Source organism: Pseudoliparis swirei, chromosome 2 (genome assembly GCF_029220125.1).
Source record: "Pseudoliparis swirei isolate HS2019 ecotype Mariana Trench chromosome 2, NWPU_hadal_v1, whole genome shotgun sequence".
Taxonomy (NCBI): Eukaryota; Metazoa; Chordata; class Actinopteri; order Perciformes; family Liparidae; genus Pseudoliparis; species Pseudoliparis swirei.
The window spans coordinates 12,601,501-12,619,369 of record NC_079389.1 but is presented as its reverse complement, the minus strand read 5'-3'; the positions used below and the strand labels follow the sequence as shown (position 1 = coordinate 12,619,369).

The following is a 17,869-nucleotide window of genomic DNA, read 5'->3' as shown; positions in this document are numbered from 1 at the left end:
ATATTTGAATACACTTGTCTTTTGGCTATTCCACCAGTGTGCTGCAGGGGTCGCTGTGCAAACTATTGATTTGTAATAATGCATGTAAGTAGCTTAAAATACTGTACCTGGAAAAAAAAACACCCACCAAAGAACAGGAGTTTAGAAAATTAGCTTCAGGCTTTTTCTTAGCTTTTTTTTTTGCATCACGTCACATTTATTCAGGTCAAGTCAAAAATACATTTTATAGATATATTTTTTTATATTATGTCTGCAACATGAAATAAACACAATCATCAGGAGGAATTATTTACATTAATCACAAGATCGTACACTTAGTGAGACGATAAAAGAACCCAAACAAAGGTACTAAGGTGTGTGCAGAAAGAGAGAGAAGGTGAGGTGTACTGGTCAACGTACAGCATCCGTTACAAAAAGACCATCATGTTGTCATGGCAGCCAAGACGAGCTTCAGGATTAAAACCTCCAGGAAATCAACACACACTAGACGATAGCATACAGTTACAACACACTCAGAGTGAAAATGATTTGAAACCTTATTGTGTATTAACCTGATGGAGGTCTTGCACATTTGACAAGTTTGTGAACGGATTTAACATGATTTTAACAATATAATAACATTTTAATGTTCAACAAAACAGAACAAAATGTACCCTCAGTGTTGGTGGTAAAACGTATATATCTTGATGTTGATTGATTTTAGGTAATCGAGTCGTCATGTCCAGTAAAAGGGAAGCTGAAAACAAATGGAAGTCGAGAGGTAAACAGTGTTACTCTTCATCATGACATCAACAGAAGGGCATTCTATCCTGAAAGGGCAGAATGTAGTACCCTTTGTAGCTCACATCTGATGGCCTCATTGTTGTCTCATTAGGTAGAAACTTCAGAGTGAAAAGATCAAATGTGTCCCATATCGGTTTAAACGATTTGATCTTCTGTCCATATTTACACCCTGCCAACAATAATCAAGTTCCAAAAAGCTTTATAAACCCAGAGAATGAGGAGATGGTAAAAGACTGCATGCTGGGAACTATAGCAGTGACCGTGGTCGAGCAAATACTTGTTTACAGTGATGGCAAGACATCCAAGACTGGATTGTACGAGTGTGTCCTCACAAGCAATTCTCTCTGTGTGCCTGTGGATGTCCCCACTGCGTCCTCAGCTCACTGGGGCAAGGCCTTCAAGATGGCGTTCACCTCCTCGGCTACTGCTGTCAGCGCAAACTCAAACTGGTCCTGATCGGGACGAGAGGTGGGGAACAGAAATGCCAAGAAGGGAATGTGAGAAGGTGTGAGAGGGATGGATCGCACAGAGGGAGACAACTGGATTATGATGGATGGATGTCCTATCTAAAAGTGCTGAAATAGTGCAAACACACACAGACGTATGGTACCTTGGTGCGGACTAAGCCAGGTCTCTGGTCTCTGATGTGCTCCAGTGAGGCTGCAATGTCAATCTCCTTCACTCCTAACAACAACACAAACCGTTTTTTGAAGCTTTGGTGCTAGAGAAGATAGGAATGTTCTCTTTAAACCTTTTTTTAAACAATAATAAGGAACAGGAATTCTAAATAATCCCAACAACTAAGAAAACAATTGTGTTTGAATCGAATTGATATGAGCGTGACACACTAAAATAAACCTTCAGTGTGGAGATTGTATATGATTTGGATGTTCATGTTAAAACAGAACACTTAAACCCAGCTAACCTGCTCTAATAAGCCCTGCTTCATGGAACAACAGCCATGAATGATTGATCAATACCGTAATCAGGAATAATACAACAAATGTCACATGAGCAGAATTATTTTTACTTTATTGTGACTAGCCCCTTCTGCTGTCCACAAAAGGTAACACATCAGTGTCGGCCTACACGCTGGCTGCTATGAGCAAACCTCGGCATAAATTCATTCTCACCAAATGTTGACCTTGTTTAAGAAGTAAATGATACCCTCTATGAATGTGTGTGTCTGTGTGTTTGAGTACGAGCGTCTCACCCTTGGCCATGCGGTTCAGCACCATGTCAATGAGGATGTACGCGCCAGTCCGGCTAGTGCCATCACTGTGAGAGTGACGGGTATAAAGAGAATAGTGTTTTTCCTCATTCTGCTTTACAAACACAAACTCATATTGGTCATATTGTGTAATTCTACCAAATCTCATGTTTCATAGAAATCTTTTTATATATATATTTATATATATATTATTGTTTTTTGTACCCGCAATGAACGATGATTGGGCAGGAACGACCTCTGTAGCATTTATTCACCTTCCTGAAAAGCAGGAACAAGGGACAGCAGAGAAGGAGAGGAGAACAGAAAAAGGCTTTATTATCAATTAATTACTATAAACCTTCTTGACACATTCACTGAATACACATAAATGACTTCAATCAGTAATAAAGACAGTAATAAATGCTGAATCAGTGCGTAAAGGATGTCAGGACAGGAACAGGTAGAAAGTGCATGAGAGATGATACAACTGGAAAAGAATAGGTGCAGAGGAAGCCACAGATTCACTGTCCCTCGTGCAGTAGCCAGTCACACCTGCCAATGCTCATTTTTGTGACTATGCAACTGGAGCCAGAGTACTAGCTGCAAACCACAAAAATGACACTGGGAGATGTCAAAATACAAACCTATCAACCTGCACACTGGGAGAGAGAGAGAGCTACGGTGATGAATAGGGCGGGGAATGTACAACACGCCATATAGAATGACCAAAAGATGGACGTGACGAGGGCCATCAGGAGGATTCAAACCCACTGATGTGTCCGGGTACAATATTTATAACACATCGCATCCTGACCACCAGTTTCCTCCATCCTGTTGAAATCAAGGGCACAGGTTGGGAAAGTCTGTGGGTACATGTCCGTGTGGTTGTCGAGGTGCTTACCTGCGGAAGTCGAGCAGCGGTCGCGTGGAGGTGGGGATGCCGTTAGCCGGCCAGCTCAGCAGGTGAAACTGCGTCAAGGTTCTGGTCTCCTGCGTCTGGACGTTTTTCAGGTAGAAGCTACGCACCAGGAAGTCTTTGCACCAGATGTGCTCAGACACCAGGTTCACCTGACGGACACAAAGAGACACAGAGGGACAGAAAGAGCGGGAGGGACGGCAGACACAAGAGAGATAGAACAAGAGGGTCAACTGAATGATGGGTGTCCTGTGTTTTCTCTCTTGCTTTTATTTGATGTTTTATGAGAAAAGGGCCTTATATTGTGATTACAGATGTGAGGAAGCGGTGTGGGGGCCACATACCATAAAAGAGGGGCTATTTTTGTTTAGGGTAAACAAATAAATCTTATGTTAAATGTACAAAATATGTTTATGTATTTAGTTTTCTTCCCCTCAAAATGTTGATTGAGATTATAATTATGCATTTAGGATTGTTTATTTAATTAAAAGGATCTGACTTTATTCTCTAAACTCAGATCAATCTCTGATTACTCTTAATTGTTACTCATAACCCTGCACATATTTGTTTTGAACAAAACCACTATAACCGCAGGAAAAAATGCAGAGAAGCCATAACTGTTACTCTGCATGTTTGTTCCTATAAGAGCATGATGGAAAGACACTGTGCTAAATGTGAAAATAAAATGAGTGAGTTCCGACAGGAAATGAACCTCATAGATGTGGTAGAGAGATGAGCCCTCATCGGGCCAGTATCGCTCGCACTGCTTCTCTCCATCTTCCACCAGAGCTGTCATCATCACTATCACTGTGCAGCCGTTCTCCCACACCATCTGTGGGTTGGAGAGAACACACACACACACACACACACACACACACACACACACACACACACACACACACACACACACACACACACACATAGCCGACTCTTACATTTAAATATAAATGTGAGTAACAAGGCCAATTTCCTGCAGATGGACTGAATGGTCCAACGCCCTACATGATTTTAGATGTCACTAAAAAGCGAGTACATTCTCTAAATTTGGAGAGACAGAAAAAGAACAGAACAAAGATTGCACTGACCTGCCAGAAATCAGCGACAGTATGAGCCTGCGGTCCCTGTGCGGCGATATAAGCTGGCTGGCGAGGGTCGTGATCACACTGTGGAGTTAAACGAGAAGAAAGAAAGAGAGGTGAGTTATGTAGTTCATTTTTTTCCTGAGGATTCTCAAACAGATATGAGTTACAGCAAGGGAGCATTATAATGTTATACAGTGACGTGGTTATAAATGCATGGGACAGAGACTTCAAGATCATTTCTTTGACCTCATGGACATGAATTACATTTTACAGATTAGAGTTGAATCAGGTCTAGGTGTTCATATTCTAATAGAAACACAGGCTTTTGCTTCGCAGATTGAAAATCAGAATGTAACTGTAAAACACATCCAGACAGATTTTCTTTCTACGGTAACAAAGAATGAGGAAAAGGAAAATCTATCAGTACTCAGTTCAAATATGTTACAATATTTCAAATGTATTCATCATGTATCAGACACGATGATAATCAGAACTGTTTATTTAAATCCTCATGTTCATAAAGTTGTAGGTTGTTTGAAGCATTCTTACAATGATGCTGGCGTTGATGTAGTCTTGTTTATTGGAATTCACTTCAGTCTTCAGCTTCACCCGAGAGTGATCATCTGTAAAAGAAAACAGCTGTCAAGAACAAGTCACTGCATGAATGACGAGGACATATGATATATATATATATATATTTTTATAGATATATATATATATATATACATATTCATATATATATATATACATATATATATATACATACATACATGACACCATCACAGAGAGAGACAGCAAAGATTACAGAGACACACTGATGAACTAACAGGGGAGAGATTCAGCATGTCTGTTTTTGTCCATGTTGCTCAGGAGTTGTGCCACGGCTACTGAACTGGGATCAGCCTGGTAGAAGCACAACGCCTCCCACTCCCTCTGAAGGCGGTCCTTATTACGCAGGTGATCCTCCATATAGGCCTGACAGAGAGGTGACGTGCACATAAAGCGGAGGCAGTTAATATATGCTAAATGCAAGAGATTCCCTACAGCAGGAAGTCTGGTCTTGCCACTCAATATCTCACCAGTATCATGTGACCAGTAGAGATGTCCATGTTGGACTGGGCTGGCTCTTCGCTCCAGGATGGGGTGGAGCTGTGGGTGGAGGACGGGCTGTGCTGGGGACCGTCGCTGAACTGGGAGGAAACGCTGCTGACACGGGACGTGTCCGTACTCCTCCGACCGCCGGCACCTGTGCCGCCGGCAGACCCCACCATGCTGCTGCTCCCCCCGACCACACAGTCCTGGCGGCACAGGGAGGTTTTGGACGCCATGTGCTGCCGACACAGCTCCTGAGTGGAAAGTACGTTAAATAGAAGTATATATGAATAACTATGATATATGTAATACACTGTATTGTCTTTTATTTAACTCTAACCACTAACTGCTTCGTATTGAGGACTCCTTTTTGGTGATTGGATTAATCAACTGATTCCTTCAACATTAATATCGGCATGTTGTGCTGATTGCATGTCATTAACACTGTATGTATAATGTGTATTTCCTATAGTAATTTCTTCATTATTACCTATATCCTCTGAAAGAAAAAGTTAATTCACACAGTTATTGCCCTTTAGAGTGAACATAATGTGGTTTCTTACACTATTCTAATCCATTATACCATGGAGACGTTGACATCATGGTGAAAACAAACAAACAAACAAACAGACCAAACCTCTTGGAGATTATATACAATGGGCTTTACTCAGTCCTGAATCTGCCCATGCTGCCTTACCTGGTAGTCAAAGTGTGTTTCTGCTCCTCCCTCTGGCCCTAGTCCCAGTTTGCCAATGGCCACTTGCTGAGAGTAGTGCCTTAGACAGGCTACGGCCATGGCCAATACCAGCACACTTCCTACGACTGCCATGGAAACAAGGGTGATGACGGGCCCACTGGAGCCCTGGGAAACCCTGGTTACCTGGGGGAGACCCCGTGCATCTATCCTCTGGGAAAAACACATCATAAAGAGGAAGTAAGACGTGGGTGGTGGGGTAGTAGCACAAAGGAATACATGTTATTATCTCACTATAGTGCTATTTCTATTTGTTGACGTGCACATCTTGCCTTTTAAGAGTCGTCAACCCAAGTTAATCCCACTGGAATCCAAAGGTCACTCATCTCATTCTATCAACACATTTGTTTGGATGTAACTATACATGATGGCACAGTGGCCTCAGTGAGAGGTTAATGTTGAGTTTTAAGGACAGAGGTCTGAGAAGTCATGATCGTATGAACCAGGAACCTGTTAAAAAAACAGCGGTGTGTCATCTCTTCTTCATCTCCTTTTCTATCTTTCAATACAGTTTTCACTCTTCTGCACAATACAGCAGAATGTATGAATTACCACATTAATGTAACTTTGTAAATTCTAAGTGTAAATCACTATTCAAAGCATGCGTTCATTTAAACTGAATTAATTTGAAAGAATAATGTAATTTTTTAATGATTTGACACACATGTTCCATGTATTGGCAATTCAATTACAATATTATCTGCAGCCCTGCGTTCATTCGGTGTGTGCATTTGTGTCTGTTTGTGTGTGTGTGTGTGTGTGTATTAATCTATTACACATAAGGTTTGAGATGCAGGCGATGATTTACAGACTGGGAACAAGGCACCCAGTGTGTGCTAGTGTACAAATAATGAGGTTAATGACACCTGTGACTGTTGCCATAGCACCTGGGATCTGGGAGCCACAGCGGGGGATGAGGCTGTTTGAGATGAATCTCCATGACAACAAGTGTAAATTATGCGAATAAGGGGACTCGCTGATTTGTTCTGGGCACTTGCACTCCAGGTGGTACACACTCAGGGCTTTACGCACAAACACCCACACACAATTGTGCAGCAACGCAAGTGTTGTGGTTGATGGAAAATAAGCTCTAGAACCGAGATGGATGCAGTGAGCCTCGTCAAAGTACGGTGCTCATGGAAGTAATATTTCCTGCAAAAGTTGATCTCACTTTCTTAATTTGATGCAGTACACATACAAGCTCCACGTTTGCAAACACACCAGGAGTCAGTCCTTGGCCGTGTGCATCATGTGTTGTGATTGGCCCTGCAGGTCTTCCTGAACACTAACACACCCAGCTGGGTGTCTGAACCACTTCACAAGCAATCATTTCATATAGTACCAGTAATATGGCCTGAATCTAATCACTCAACATCCCTGGGTTACGATACAGGATCAAGTCACTCTGTAACTACAAAAGGGGGCCACAAATAAAGTAAAGTACAAAAATTTAGTTAGGAGCTGGTCGTCTTTCAGGAGTCTAATTTCACACCAGCAAGTCTGATCATCTGTCGAGCTCGGATGACTAGATGGTAAATGGAAGGCAATGCAGATGAGTGATTATATCTTTGTAGCCTTGACAACAGCTCTACTAATGGAGGGGTGACAAATAAATGTGTGTATCAAGTACCTCTCCAACACCAGTCTGCACAATCTTCAAGCCTGTCTCAGACTCCAGGAAGTTCTTTTCGGTGACTGTTAAGGTGAGAAAAACAACCACAACAAACAAATGGAGCTTAAGCGGTAGTTCAGGAAGGAAGACTCTCTTTACACGGCAGGTCATGCATAAGTGTCTCAGTCTATTACTCCCAGTGATTACGCTATCAGCTGATCTGGTCCACTTTGAAGCGACCAATTAGGGCACGATGTCTCTAAGCCAATCAGATCGTTGCTGTCAAACTTTAAAGGAGTTCTCTACTCTGCTATCAGTTTCAGCTCAAACCTGAAGGTGACCCTCCTCCACCCCAGTCACCTCCAGGCAGCAACTCCTTTCTTCACCACCACCAGTGTCTGGACTCCAGGGTGGATTCCGTCGGCTCAGAACTCAGCGTCACCGCTCCTTGTTTATCCTGGTTCAGGATAGAGTCCCATCGTCAAAAACTATCCACGATTCCATTTTTGTTATACCGATGTAATAAAGATTATTGTTGAATTCGGAAATAAGTCTCCTGATTGAACTGATATTTGTGGAAAAAAGCTGCCAGGGCGACTTTTCACTTCATGTTGAGGGAGGTGTTCGTGCGTCTGTGTGTTTTGAGCCTCACCAGCTTTAGCAGCCACGTCAGCAGCCGTCATGTTGTTCACATTCTGGCGGATACGGAAGGTCAGCGCAGGGCCCACCACGCTGGCAGCACAAAACCACAGGGACACACATGTTGGATGCTTCAAAACTGTAAAAACTATTCTTAGTGTTTCAACTAAAAAAGTACAACTTCCTAACACACTGGCACACACAAAAGGGCGGTGTTACCTGATGTTGACGAAGCTGCTGGTTGTGAGGTGTATCTTATCAGCCAGTAGCTCCAACAGCTTCACTCCATCATACAAACTCAAGGGACTAAAAAGGACAAACATCATCATCCTCCTTGTAGACATCATGTTTATTATGTCCTATTTGCTGCTCTTTACTGACAATAAATATGACAATTATTGATTTCACATATTGCCAATTTCCTAACAATAATGATTGGCTCCAAAGGAAGACATACGCTTCTTGTTTTCGCAGTTAATTTAGAATGAAAAAAGCGTTTAATTTGATGGAGTGCTGACCTCTGACTGGTGACGATGTACCCATACTCCTCCTTGGCTCCTGTACCCTCAACCAGTGGCGGCCCTTGCTCCTTCAAGCCTTGTCCACCTTCAGCAGGGGTGGCCTGCGGATGCTGGGAGGCAGAAGGGAGGAGGTTGGCGCTCTTGGCTTTAGGTGTCGACGGGACTGAGGTGGAGGTTGGGGCAGGAGGGGCATCATGGGGACCAGGAAGTGGGCCGGGCTTCGCCGGCTTATTTGACACACTGTCTGTTTTTAATAGCTGCAGCTAAGTGGAAATAATAGAAGACCAATCATTAAAAAATATATATGTTTGACTGCTTCTTGTGAACACTGCTGACAACGATGGCTGACATACCTTGAGGCTGTTGAGGTCTTTCTCAATTGGATCTGTGTTAAGACAGACAGAATGATGTTTTTAATGAAATACTACCAAAAGTCACAATTAAATATCTGCATAATCTGTTTTCATCATTAAGCATTAGCGATCAAGGTTTTCTGTTTTTCTACTTTTGAAATTGAACAGACTTTATAACAAATGATCTCCACCATCTTAGAAAAGCCACACTCGCTTTACTGTCAGAGATTGCATGTAGCATACAAACCAAAGATAATACTATCATAGTCAGTTTGACTGGGGTTTAACCTTGAATCCTTCATATGTACACATATAGTTTTTGTGGCTTGAAGCTTCATATTCCAATTTTATGTGTAAACGTAGACAGTGTTTCTGTTTAGTTGTTGATTTTAAATGACTGAAAGACTGCCTGTTTTGTCTTGGGCTTGCATCAGCTGCAGAATGAGGGCCAACTTGTAGAGCTGCTCCTGACTGAGCTCTCGGGGGTCAACGCCGTACCGCTTCAAGACTCCTGACATCCTCTGGAGAAGGCCATCTAACACGGGACAGCCAAGTGAGCATTATCTTTCCACATATCAATGAAACAATTCGATGAGCACACCGTGTACGTACTCCCACTACTTAAAACCTGCTGAAATAACATTACGTTCCTTTTCCTCACCATTGTTTCCAGATTGAGTGCTGATCTGCTGAGGAACTTTTTTATTGGGCTGTGTTTGTTGTCTGCCAGCAGTACCAAGTCTCTCCTCTAGGGTGTAGTCTTCGACATAGTCCACTGGTACCGCCAGATCCAGGTCCTCATAATAAGGCAGACCTGATCATATCGTCATAGTTGAGGATGGTAAAGATAATTGTTTCTAAATGTTTCTAACTGTTTCATAACATAGCTTCCAATAATAAAAACATTTTCTTGTGTGTCTTCTTCTTGAAAACGTGTCGCTGTTTACCTGTACGAGTCGTGGCAGCGGCCCCTCGGTGGCGATAAGAAGGCTGAGCAGAAGCTCGGTATAGAGACAAGGCTTCCTGTAGCAGCTGCCTCTCACGTTCTTGCTCTCTTTGATTGGCTTGGGACCTTGAAGAAGGGCGGCCATAACCGGCTCCTGCTCCAATCAGCGATCTCTCTATGTCATCTTGATATCTATGCTGGAATCAGGAGGGGTACACCGATTTAGTGTGTACATGTGTGATGTCTAAGCTCTTAATGTATTTTCATTGTCATTGGCAAAACTGTAATAATCCTTAATGCAGGTTTTCAAAGTATTTCTCAGTATTGCATTGTTCTAAGATTGCGTCTAACTCTGCAGTTGGGATTTTAATGCGTGAATTGTTGTCTTTTGTAACCATACTTAGCCTGGGACTCGTTTTGTAGGTTGATCCACAGGCACATAGTCCTGCTTTTGGATGCTAATGATGTGTGTATGTGTACCTGGTGGTATGTGTATCGGTCCATCGAGGCTGTCTGCATGCGGAGTGGGGTCTGGGGAGGTTCGACAATCATGTAGTCCAAGAAGTTGGCACCAGGAGGTGCGGACCCCGATTTAGAACTGTGATGGTGGAGGACGTTCTGTTTGGACCTGGCGGCACAGAGAGAGACAAAGAGATGATTAAGATAAATACACAGGGCCTGAGAGGAGGTAGGGATGAAACAGGTCCCGAAGTAAATAAATGGTGACACCACAAGCGTAAAATAAACGATTGGCTCCGACTCTGACCTTTGGCTCATTTGTTTTGTGTAAAATGTTTGTGTAAAATGTGCACTCCTCACTGTATATCACTGTAAGTGGAGGGTACTTACTGAGACGAATGAGTATTGGAGGGAGAGGACTTTGGCTTTGAGGGGTGGGTGGTATGGGGAACTCTCTTCAGCTCCCTTGATAAAATATACTGGGTAATGTCATCTTGCCAGGAAAGACCTGTGGACACACACACACACACACACACACACGCAATACACACATATTGAGCAATTCAAGTTTAGAGAGAAATACCAAATTGTATGTGAAGTTTGCGGAAATCAATACTGTTTCTTATTGGATTCATTATATATTGCTAATGTTTAGCACAAGCATGCTAAAACGCTAAACTAAGCATTGTCATTTTGAACATGTCAGAATGCTGACATGAGTATTTAGCTCAAAGCAGCTGTGGTAGGTATACTGGTCTAGGTTCAATGACACAGATAGACTATTAATTGTAGTTTTCATATAAATATGGTTAAAATTGCTGTCAAATGATACACAAAATCACACAGATTGTGTCTAAACCTTTGACGACTCCCCAGTCACTTTGAAGGAATAGGGCAGTAACTCTAACAGTTTCAGCTTTATCGAGAAATGCTGGTGATGATTTCCATGTATGATCTCACCTTGTAGCATGAGCTGTTTGAGGACTTCCTGCATCCTTTTCAGAATAGGAACTGACACCTGGTACTGGACCAGGTCCTGCTTAGAGGTACGACACTGACCAAACAGCCCATCTGGAATGAACAGACACACACACACTGTCAACATGTTGACTCTCATTTTGCTAATATAATCTTTTGAGAGTGATTTTTAAAGTGATTTTGAAGCCATCTTCTGGGGCACTTGAGTAGGACATGCATAATAAGTTATGAGTAACACCTGGGCTTTTCCTATTCAGACAAATCCAAATGGCTGCTGTAAAAAAGACCTATAGAAAATACAGTCTCTGAAAGCAAAAGACGTTTAGACTTTTAACTCTACTGTATACATTTTTACCACAAATATTTCAGTGAAGATGGCCTTGAGGTACATTACAGTACTTTGTAGTAATACTCATAATTCTTCTGTAGCCCACAACACACTAGACCACAGCTGCAGCCCACACACTTACTTGCTTCTGAAGAGGTTTTACCATTGTTACTGAGTGTGCTTTAAAAAAAGCCTCATAACAACAGACACAAAAGATAGCATTTGCTCAGTATTATTTTTTCCCAAACTGTTCTCATATCCTGATTGTGAATTAATCCATATTTTGATCCTTTGCCGTAAATAAAGAATTTTTAAAGTTAAACACACAACAATTTCATACATCCACTCTTCAGCCATGCTGATCCATCATTATGAGGCCTATGACGTCTTAGATTATGCATCCTTTCGAAATAAATGATTAGAATGTTTGAACACAATGAAAGAAAAGCAGGAAACAGGACATCAAGCTGTTCATACTGGAACATTATTGTCCTACTCGCTGGCCTGCTTTCAACATGACATAGAACAGATTCAGGACAACTGAGTTAGAAAATGATAATCTGAAATGCCTTACTTTATATAGAGCTACTATTATCAATATCACATCGAGATGGCTGTTTAACTCTAAAATCAATGTAAAAATGAAAATATTTCAGAAAGAAAAGCCAGACTGCTATGTGATGGGAATAAAGACAAAGCAGAGCATTATGTGGCGCACTATGAGTCACCGCACTCCCCTGGCTAAATCTCCCTCAAGCCAACCTGCCACGGTGAGACGGTGGGCCTAAATTGTTACTCTGAACAGATTAGTGAGGATTCATGTGTTTTTATAGCCACACAATTCTATAGGAAACAGAATAGCTTGTTTTTTTGCCACTCTGTGTATTAAATCAAATTAAAATGATATTTTTACACAGCCTGGTTTTAGTGTTCGTATTTATTTATTTTTAGTAGTTGATTCTCTGACAAGAGATACAGAATATTGAACTAATGTGTGCATCCTTTCCCCACAACCCAGTCAGAGAAACATGTCATCAAATCACAAATCCATGATGTTGATATTGGAAAAGCGTCGACATGCAGTAGCTCTTATCCCTGATGGTGAACTGACTGATGACAGAGAGAAGAGGAACGTGAGGAGGAGGAGGAATGGAGAGAAGACAGAAAACTGCCTGGATTGATTGGATTGGGACTATTTCTGGAGCTTGTATTATCCCAGTAGATATCACTTATGTGCAGGGAGCATACTGTCATATTCAGCGTTGGACAGTGGATATATGTTACAACAAAGAGATGTGATGTGTGTCCCAAATGATATGATTTAAACCAAACGCTCCAAATAATCCTTCCAATTAATAAGTCAAATTAATTGTGATGACAAGCATTCTTTAATAGGTAAAAAAGGTGTGCACGCTTTATAAAGAAGTGTGTGTGTGTGTGTGTGTGTGTGTGTGTGTGTGTGTGTGTATTCACAGTAAAGCCATGCCAACCAAACAAGGGACAAACTAGAGACTTGTGGTATTTTAGATGTTTTATGGATTTATTTATCTTTATCTTGTGTGATTTATATTAATACATTAATGGCACCAACCATCTGATGATCTAATTTCCAATTACAAATAATTACAAAAGACACACCAAACCTTCTCGATGGGCTGCCCGGATGCGTGTTAAGCCTGGTATCCATCCACTCTGTCAACACCTCAAAGAGCTGCGGCTTGACAAGGTCAGGGTGCTACACCTGTGCACACCGCCACTCCAGTGACACTGTGTGACCTCATGCTGTTTATCACTGGCCTCAAACTTTAACTGACTCAAGAGGCTTTCAGGGGAGATGCTGCCATAACATCATTGTGACCTCGGTCCATGTATAAATGACCCTATGCGACACCACTAATAACAAACACCTCCATCTCTGAATATCTTTGAAAGAAATGGAAAAAAAGGAAAAGCCCCATGTCCAACACTGCACTCTCCACTACTTCTAATTACATGTTTTAGAAACAGTAACAACTAAAAACTTGTCTTATTTGCTTGGCAAATCTATAGGGGCCAGCCACACATCCTGTCACAGACACAAATAAACTGCTGAGAGCAACAACAATATGCTCTGCATCCCATTTAGCTCACCAAGACACAATCCATCTGTCCCATTATGAGTGGCAGACAGCAGAAAACGACTTTCACTCTAATGAACCTTTTTAGACAAATTATTCCTCAGAGGCCGATTGTGTGGAGACACCACTGCCTCTTCAAAACCATAGAGGATGCAACTAAATAAGATGGCACCTCTGCCAATAGCGTTGAGTGGAAATTGAACATGGAAATTATTTTGTTTAGTTTAAATTAAAAGATTCACATTACCTGATAATTTAGTGTTCTCATTATTTAAGCACTGTTAGAAGACATACTCGTTTCTCTTTAGCAGAGGCTATTTGTGTACCGCATCAGTCTCACTCAACACAGAGAGACAACATGTATATTGACACTGATTTTCTTCAGCAAACAAGACTGCATCAAAAAAGATGGAATAAAAGCAGAAAGATCTCTTTACATTACTTTCCCCTCAAGTGGGCACCAAGCCAGCAACAAAATAAGTGTCTTGACCTTTATTAATTTCCCCATATTTCTCATTTCTACATTTTATAGGCGGGTCAGAAAACAAGGTGGAACTATCAAACCTCACTTTTTAAATTTCAGATTCACTGGTTGAATTGGTCCGTGTTTAATAAACATATCCACGTTGTGATGTGATGGAAACATATTTAAAGCTGATAAACACCTGTATTTGCATTATTAAAAAAACATGTCATCTAATAACATAAAAGCATACATTTACAGACAGCTGCCTTACAGCAATGATTTGTGCTGAACAATATTTGGTTAAAAGCGTGTGAATGTTTTCTAATGATGGTACTCCGAGTTGTCTCACGCAGACACACACATCTCAAAACTCTCCATCTGAACTCAACACACGAGCTGCATACTCCTTATGTGTTAGTCACAGGGACACTTCATTGTATAATGACACTGTTATGGTTATGCTTTCTCTGGACTTCAATATTTTCCTTCCACAAGCTCCACAAATAGATCAATTAGTATTTGTTTTGTGTCTAACAGACAGATTGACTGCAACTAATTGTTTAATTGTGGGCTATGACGAGAGTCAGAATCAGAGAGACACACAAAGAGACAAAAGGCTCATTTCAACCTTTCATACTAAAAACCTTTGAGTCGTCGTGATTCTCCACTCAGACCCCTCGATGAGCATAAATAAAGCGCCCGTCTGGTCTTGAGCTGCACATCCGTGCTCGCTTTTGTATTCCGTCCAATGGCTGCTCATGTGCGTAAGTGCAATTTCCACAGAGAAGTGCGTAAGTGTGAGTCAGTGACTCATTGATGAATTGCCACAACAACTGTGGGGGTGTCAACCTCACAATGATGTCAGTGTTGCCATGGAGACAGTAGAGCAAGGGAGGGGCTTAGATAAAGATGAGGAAAGGGAGAGGGGCAGGTGACGGTGACTGTGAGAGACCGACACATGGAGCCGAGAGAGAAAATCCTGGACTCGTTTGCCCACTCACGTACTGTCTGTTTGTGTGTCGGTTTGTGTGTCTGTGTGTGGGGGTGCATGTGTTTGTGTGCGTGTGTATGTGCGTGTCCAGCAGCAGGGTTAATAATAATAATTAAGTATGCTGACGGTGTACAAAAAGGATTAAGAAAGTAGACATCCAAGAGAGAGATTATGTTTGATTGTGTGTGGTGTGTGTGTGTGCGTGTGTTTATTCAAATGTGTGTGTGTTTTACTCACCATTTGAGCAGATCTGATCCCTTGTGCACAGTTTTCTCTCAAACAGGCAACCTGAAGGAGAAAGACAGAGAGGGCTAACAGGTATTGGTCAAAATCTGCTTTACCTCACAGAAAACAACACAAAGTGAGCTTAACCCCGACCGACTCGTTATAATCTGCTTAAAATGTGGTTACAAAAGCCCACACGTCTTTCATATTCAAATACCACCTACACTTGACTTTTCTTTTTTTTTATTGCGAAAGGACATGATGACATAAGGACATTATTAGCATGAAACCTGTAACTTGTGTGGGAAGGAGCAGGTGGCTGACGACAGGATGGATTGTTTTGTCTATCTTTCTCTTTCACAACATACATCATGTCTCTTGCTCGAGGAATTGTTGTTGGTATGGTATGAAATCTGTGTTTACGATAATCGAGGAAATTACATATAATTATTATCCCACATCAAATGCAAAAGCTGGCAGGTGGGTAGCTGTTTGGCAGAATGGTGGTGAATTAAATGGAAAAGATTGCAAATATTTTCTCAACCTTATGTAGGAAGTGACGCAGAACCTACAGAGGTTTCAGTGACTCACCTCTACTTTCTGAAGAAAAAAACACACACTGTGCACACGTATGTTGCACATATGTTGTACGTCTATGATGCCTTCTTTTCTAACTTTAAAAGCTGAGGCCATTCTTCAATGACCAATTGAGCACTTTTCTGGATTTCCTCATTTCTCTTTTTGTGAAATTATTTGGACGAAAGCTTACTCTCAACCTTGCACACACATTTGATGACTTCTTAAAAACAACAATAGAGTGTTTGGTACCGTTTTACAAAACAACATTCCCATTATCCCAGAGACTTGGGCTCTATACAATCTCTGGAGGGTAAAGTGTACCTTGGTGTGTAGCTGAAACAATAAGGTATCCGAGTAACTGTCGCACACAGTGTGTCGGAGAAGACTTGAGGGAGAGAATAACATTGGCCTTTCTTAATTTTGGTCAGAATTACTCATTGAATTGACACCTTTTTTGTCATTATTTTCTGCAAAAAGTAAAACCTATCTTTGGGTAAAGTACTGTATAAGGAGCGTAACAATCACCTGTTGCATCAATTTATCAATAACAAATTATGTCAATTTAATGGAAAAGAAAAAGAATGAAATAATTGCAATAATCAATTAGCGGAAATTACTCCAGCTTTCATTGTCATTAATATCAAACTACTACTGCCACTGCCCTTTCTCATGCTGAGAGTATATTGAGAGGTTGACACTGTTTAATATTTGTTTTAAATATAGAAAACAATTAACTTATTTTTTTTCTTTATGTTTTTGTCAAAAGAATATGAAACCTATACATCTCTGATTAAAAGCATGTTTTTATGTATTGTGCATAAAGTACCATATTACTTTTTGTGGGACATCATTTCTGAACTCCTCTTTTATGTTTAAAATATAATGTTGCTGTCTTTTTTATATTTATCCCCAACATCTGGATTTGGTGGCTTTCCTACTCCCTTAAATAGAAAGGACTACAAATGAAAACACAATACTAATAACAGCATGAGGAGTGATGATGGCATGACATGAATCATTCTCTAAAAGGGTCCAGAGAAAAATATCCGATTCTTTCTTTCCCCATCATTGTCCATATCTCCTTCGCCTCAGCCTAATCTCATTATCAGCCTCTATTTACACACACACACCCCATCTCTCTATGGCAAATCATTTACAGGTCGTTTTGGAAGACTATTGGAATATTACAGGGGCATGATAGTGATGCCACATAGGATAAATTATCCCACAGTCGGATGAGATCACCGTGAAGTCATTAGCTACTTAGACACATCATGTACTTTGGGGGATGATACAGGAATACGACCGTGAATTCATGATAAGGACCTTGCCATCATCAGTTCCGTCACCACGGTCATCTTACCGTATTTGTCTGAGATTCCCGGTTGGCACAGCACGGTTAAAAGCAGCAGAGCTCGCCATGGCTTAAGGTGTTGCATGATCCCCTGAAGCCTCCCAGCAGCGGAGGAGATGCAGAGAGAAAGATGCGGAGTCCCCTTTGCTTCGGTCCCTCTTTTAAATCCCCATCATCTTCTAAACGAGTCTCAGTCGGTGTCGACAGCTCACATTGCACCCCAGAGCCCGTGTGACAGAAACACATCAATGGATGGCTCACAAAACTCTTTTCCACAGTGGCGGGGCGTGAGGATGGGGAGGAGGATGTGCACCAGCAACGTAGTATCGACACACCGCTGCACGACTGCGGAAATAACGAAGGCTACAACCTGAAGAAGAAGATGAAGACGAAGATGAAGAAGCAGGGAGCTCTCTAAGATGCAATGGATCGGCCTGCAGCTACGTCATCACGGCTTAATGAGG

The 17,869-nt window shown here is 41.5% G+C and overlaps 1 protein-coding gene and 1 long non-coding RNA gene across 5 annotated transcripts; one reads left to right on the top strand and one right to left on the bottom strand.

Moving 5' to 3' along the window:
* Positions 1 to 2: 2 nt before the first annotated feature.
* ptprna (protein tyrosine phosphatase receptor type Na) lies at positions 3 to 17,787 on the bottom strand. Of its 4 annotated transcripts, XM_056424022.1 has the most exons (25): positions 17,415 to 17,787; positions 15,485 to 15,535; positions 11,328 to 11,438; positions 10,758 to 10,875; positions 10,389 to 10,536; positions 9,910 to 10,105; positions 9,624 to 9,776; positions 9,369 to 9,497; positions 8,963 to 8,994; positions 8,607 to 8,872; positions 8,308 to 8,394; positions 8,102 to 8,181; positions 7,468 to 7,532; positions 5,781 to 5,990; positions 5,071 to 5,337; positions 4,819 to 4,966; positions 4,541 to 4,614; positions 3,995 to 4,072; positions 3,622 to 3,741; positions 2,895 to 3,061; positions 2,219 to 2,272; positions 1,997 to 2,061; positions 1,394 to 1,467; positions 1,116 to 1,235; positions 3 to 736 (listed from the first exon to the last, which is right to left on the bottom strand). In XM_056424022.1, exons 1-24 carry the CDS (start codon positions 17,488 to 17,490, stop codon positions 1,164 to 1,166), a joined length of 2,841 nt encoding a protein of 946 aa, XP_056279997.1. In that variant the 5' UTR covers positions 17,491 to 17,787; the 3' UTR covers positions 3 to 736; positions 1,116 to 1,163. The 4 variants fall into 4 exon arrangements, with proteins under 4 accessions (XP_056279997.1, XP_056279988.1, XP_056280004.1 ...); XM_056424013.1 differs by having other exon boundaries at positions 3 to 1,235; XM_056424029.1 differs by having other exon boundaries at positions 3 to 1,235; positions 9,372 to 9,497.
* Positions 5,261 to 9,839, top strand: LOC130200096 (uncharacterized). Its single transcript, XR_008832930.1, has 3 exons — positions 5,261 to 5,348; positions 9,397 to 9,515; positions 9,636 to 9,839. It is a non-coding gene; the product is annotated as an uncharacterized LOC130200096 (long non-coding RNA).
* Positions 17,788 to 17,869: the final 82 nt, after the last annotated feature.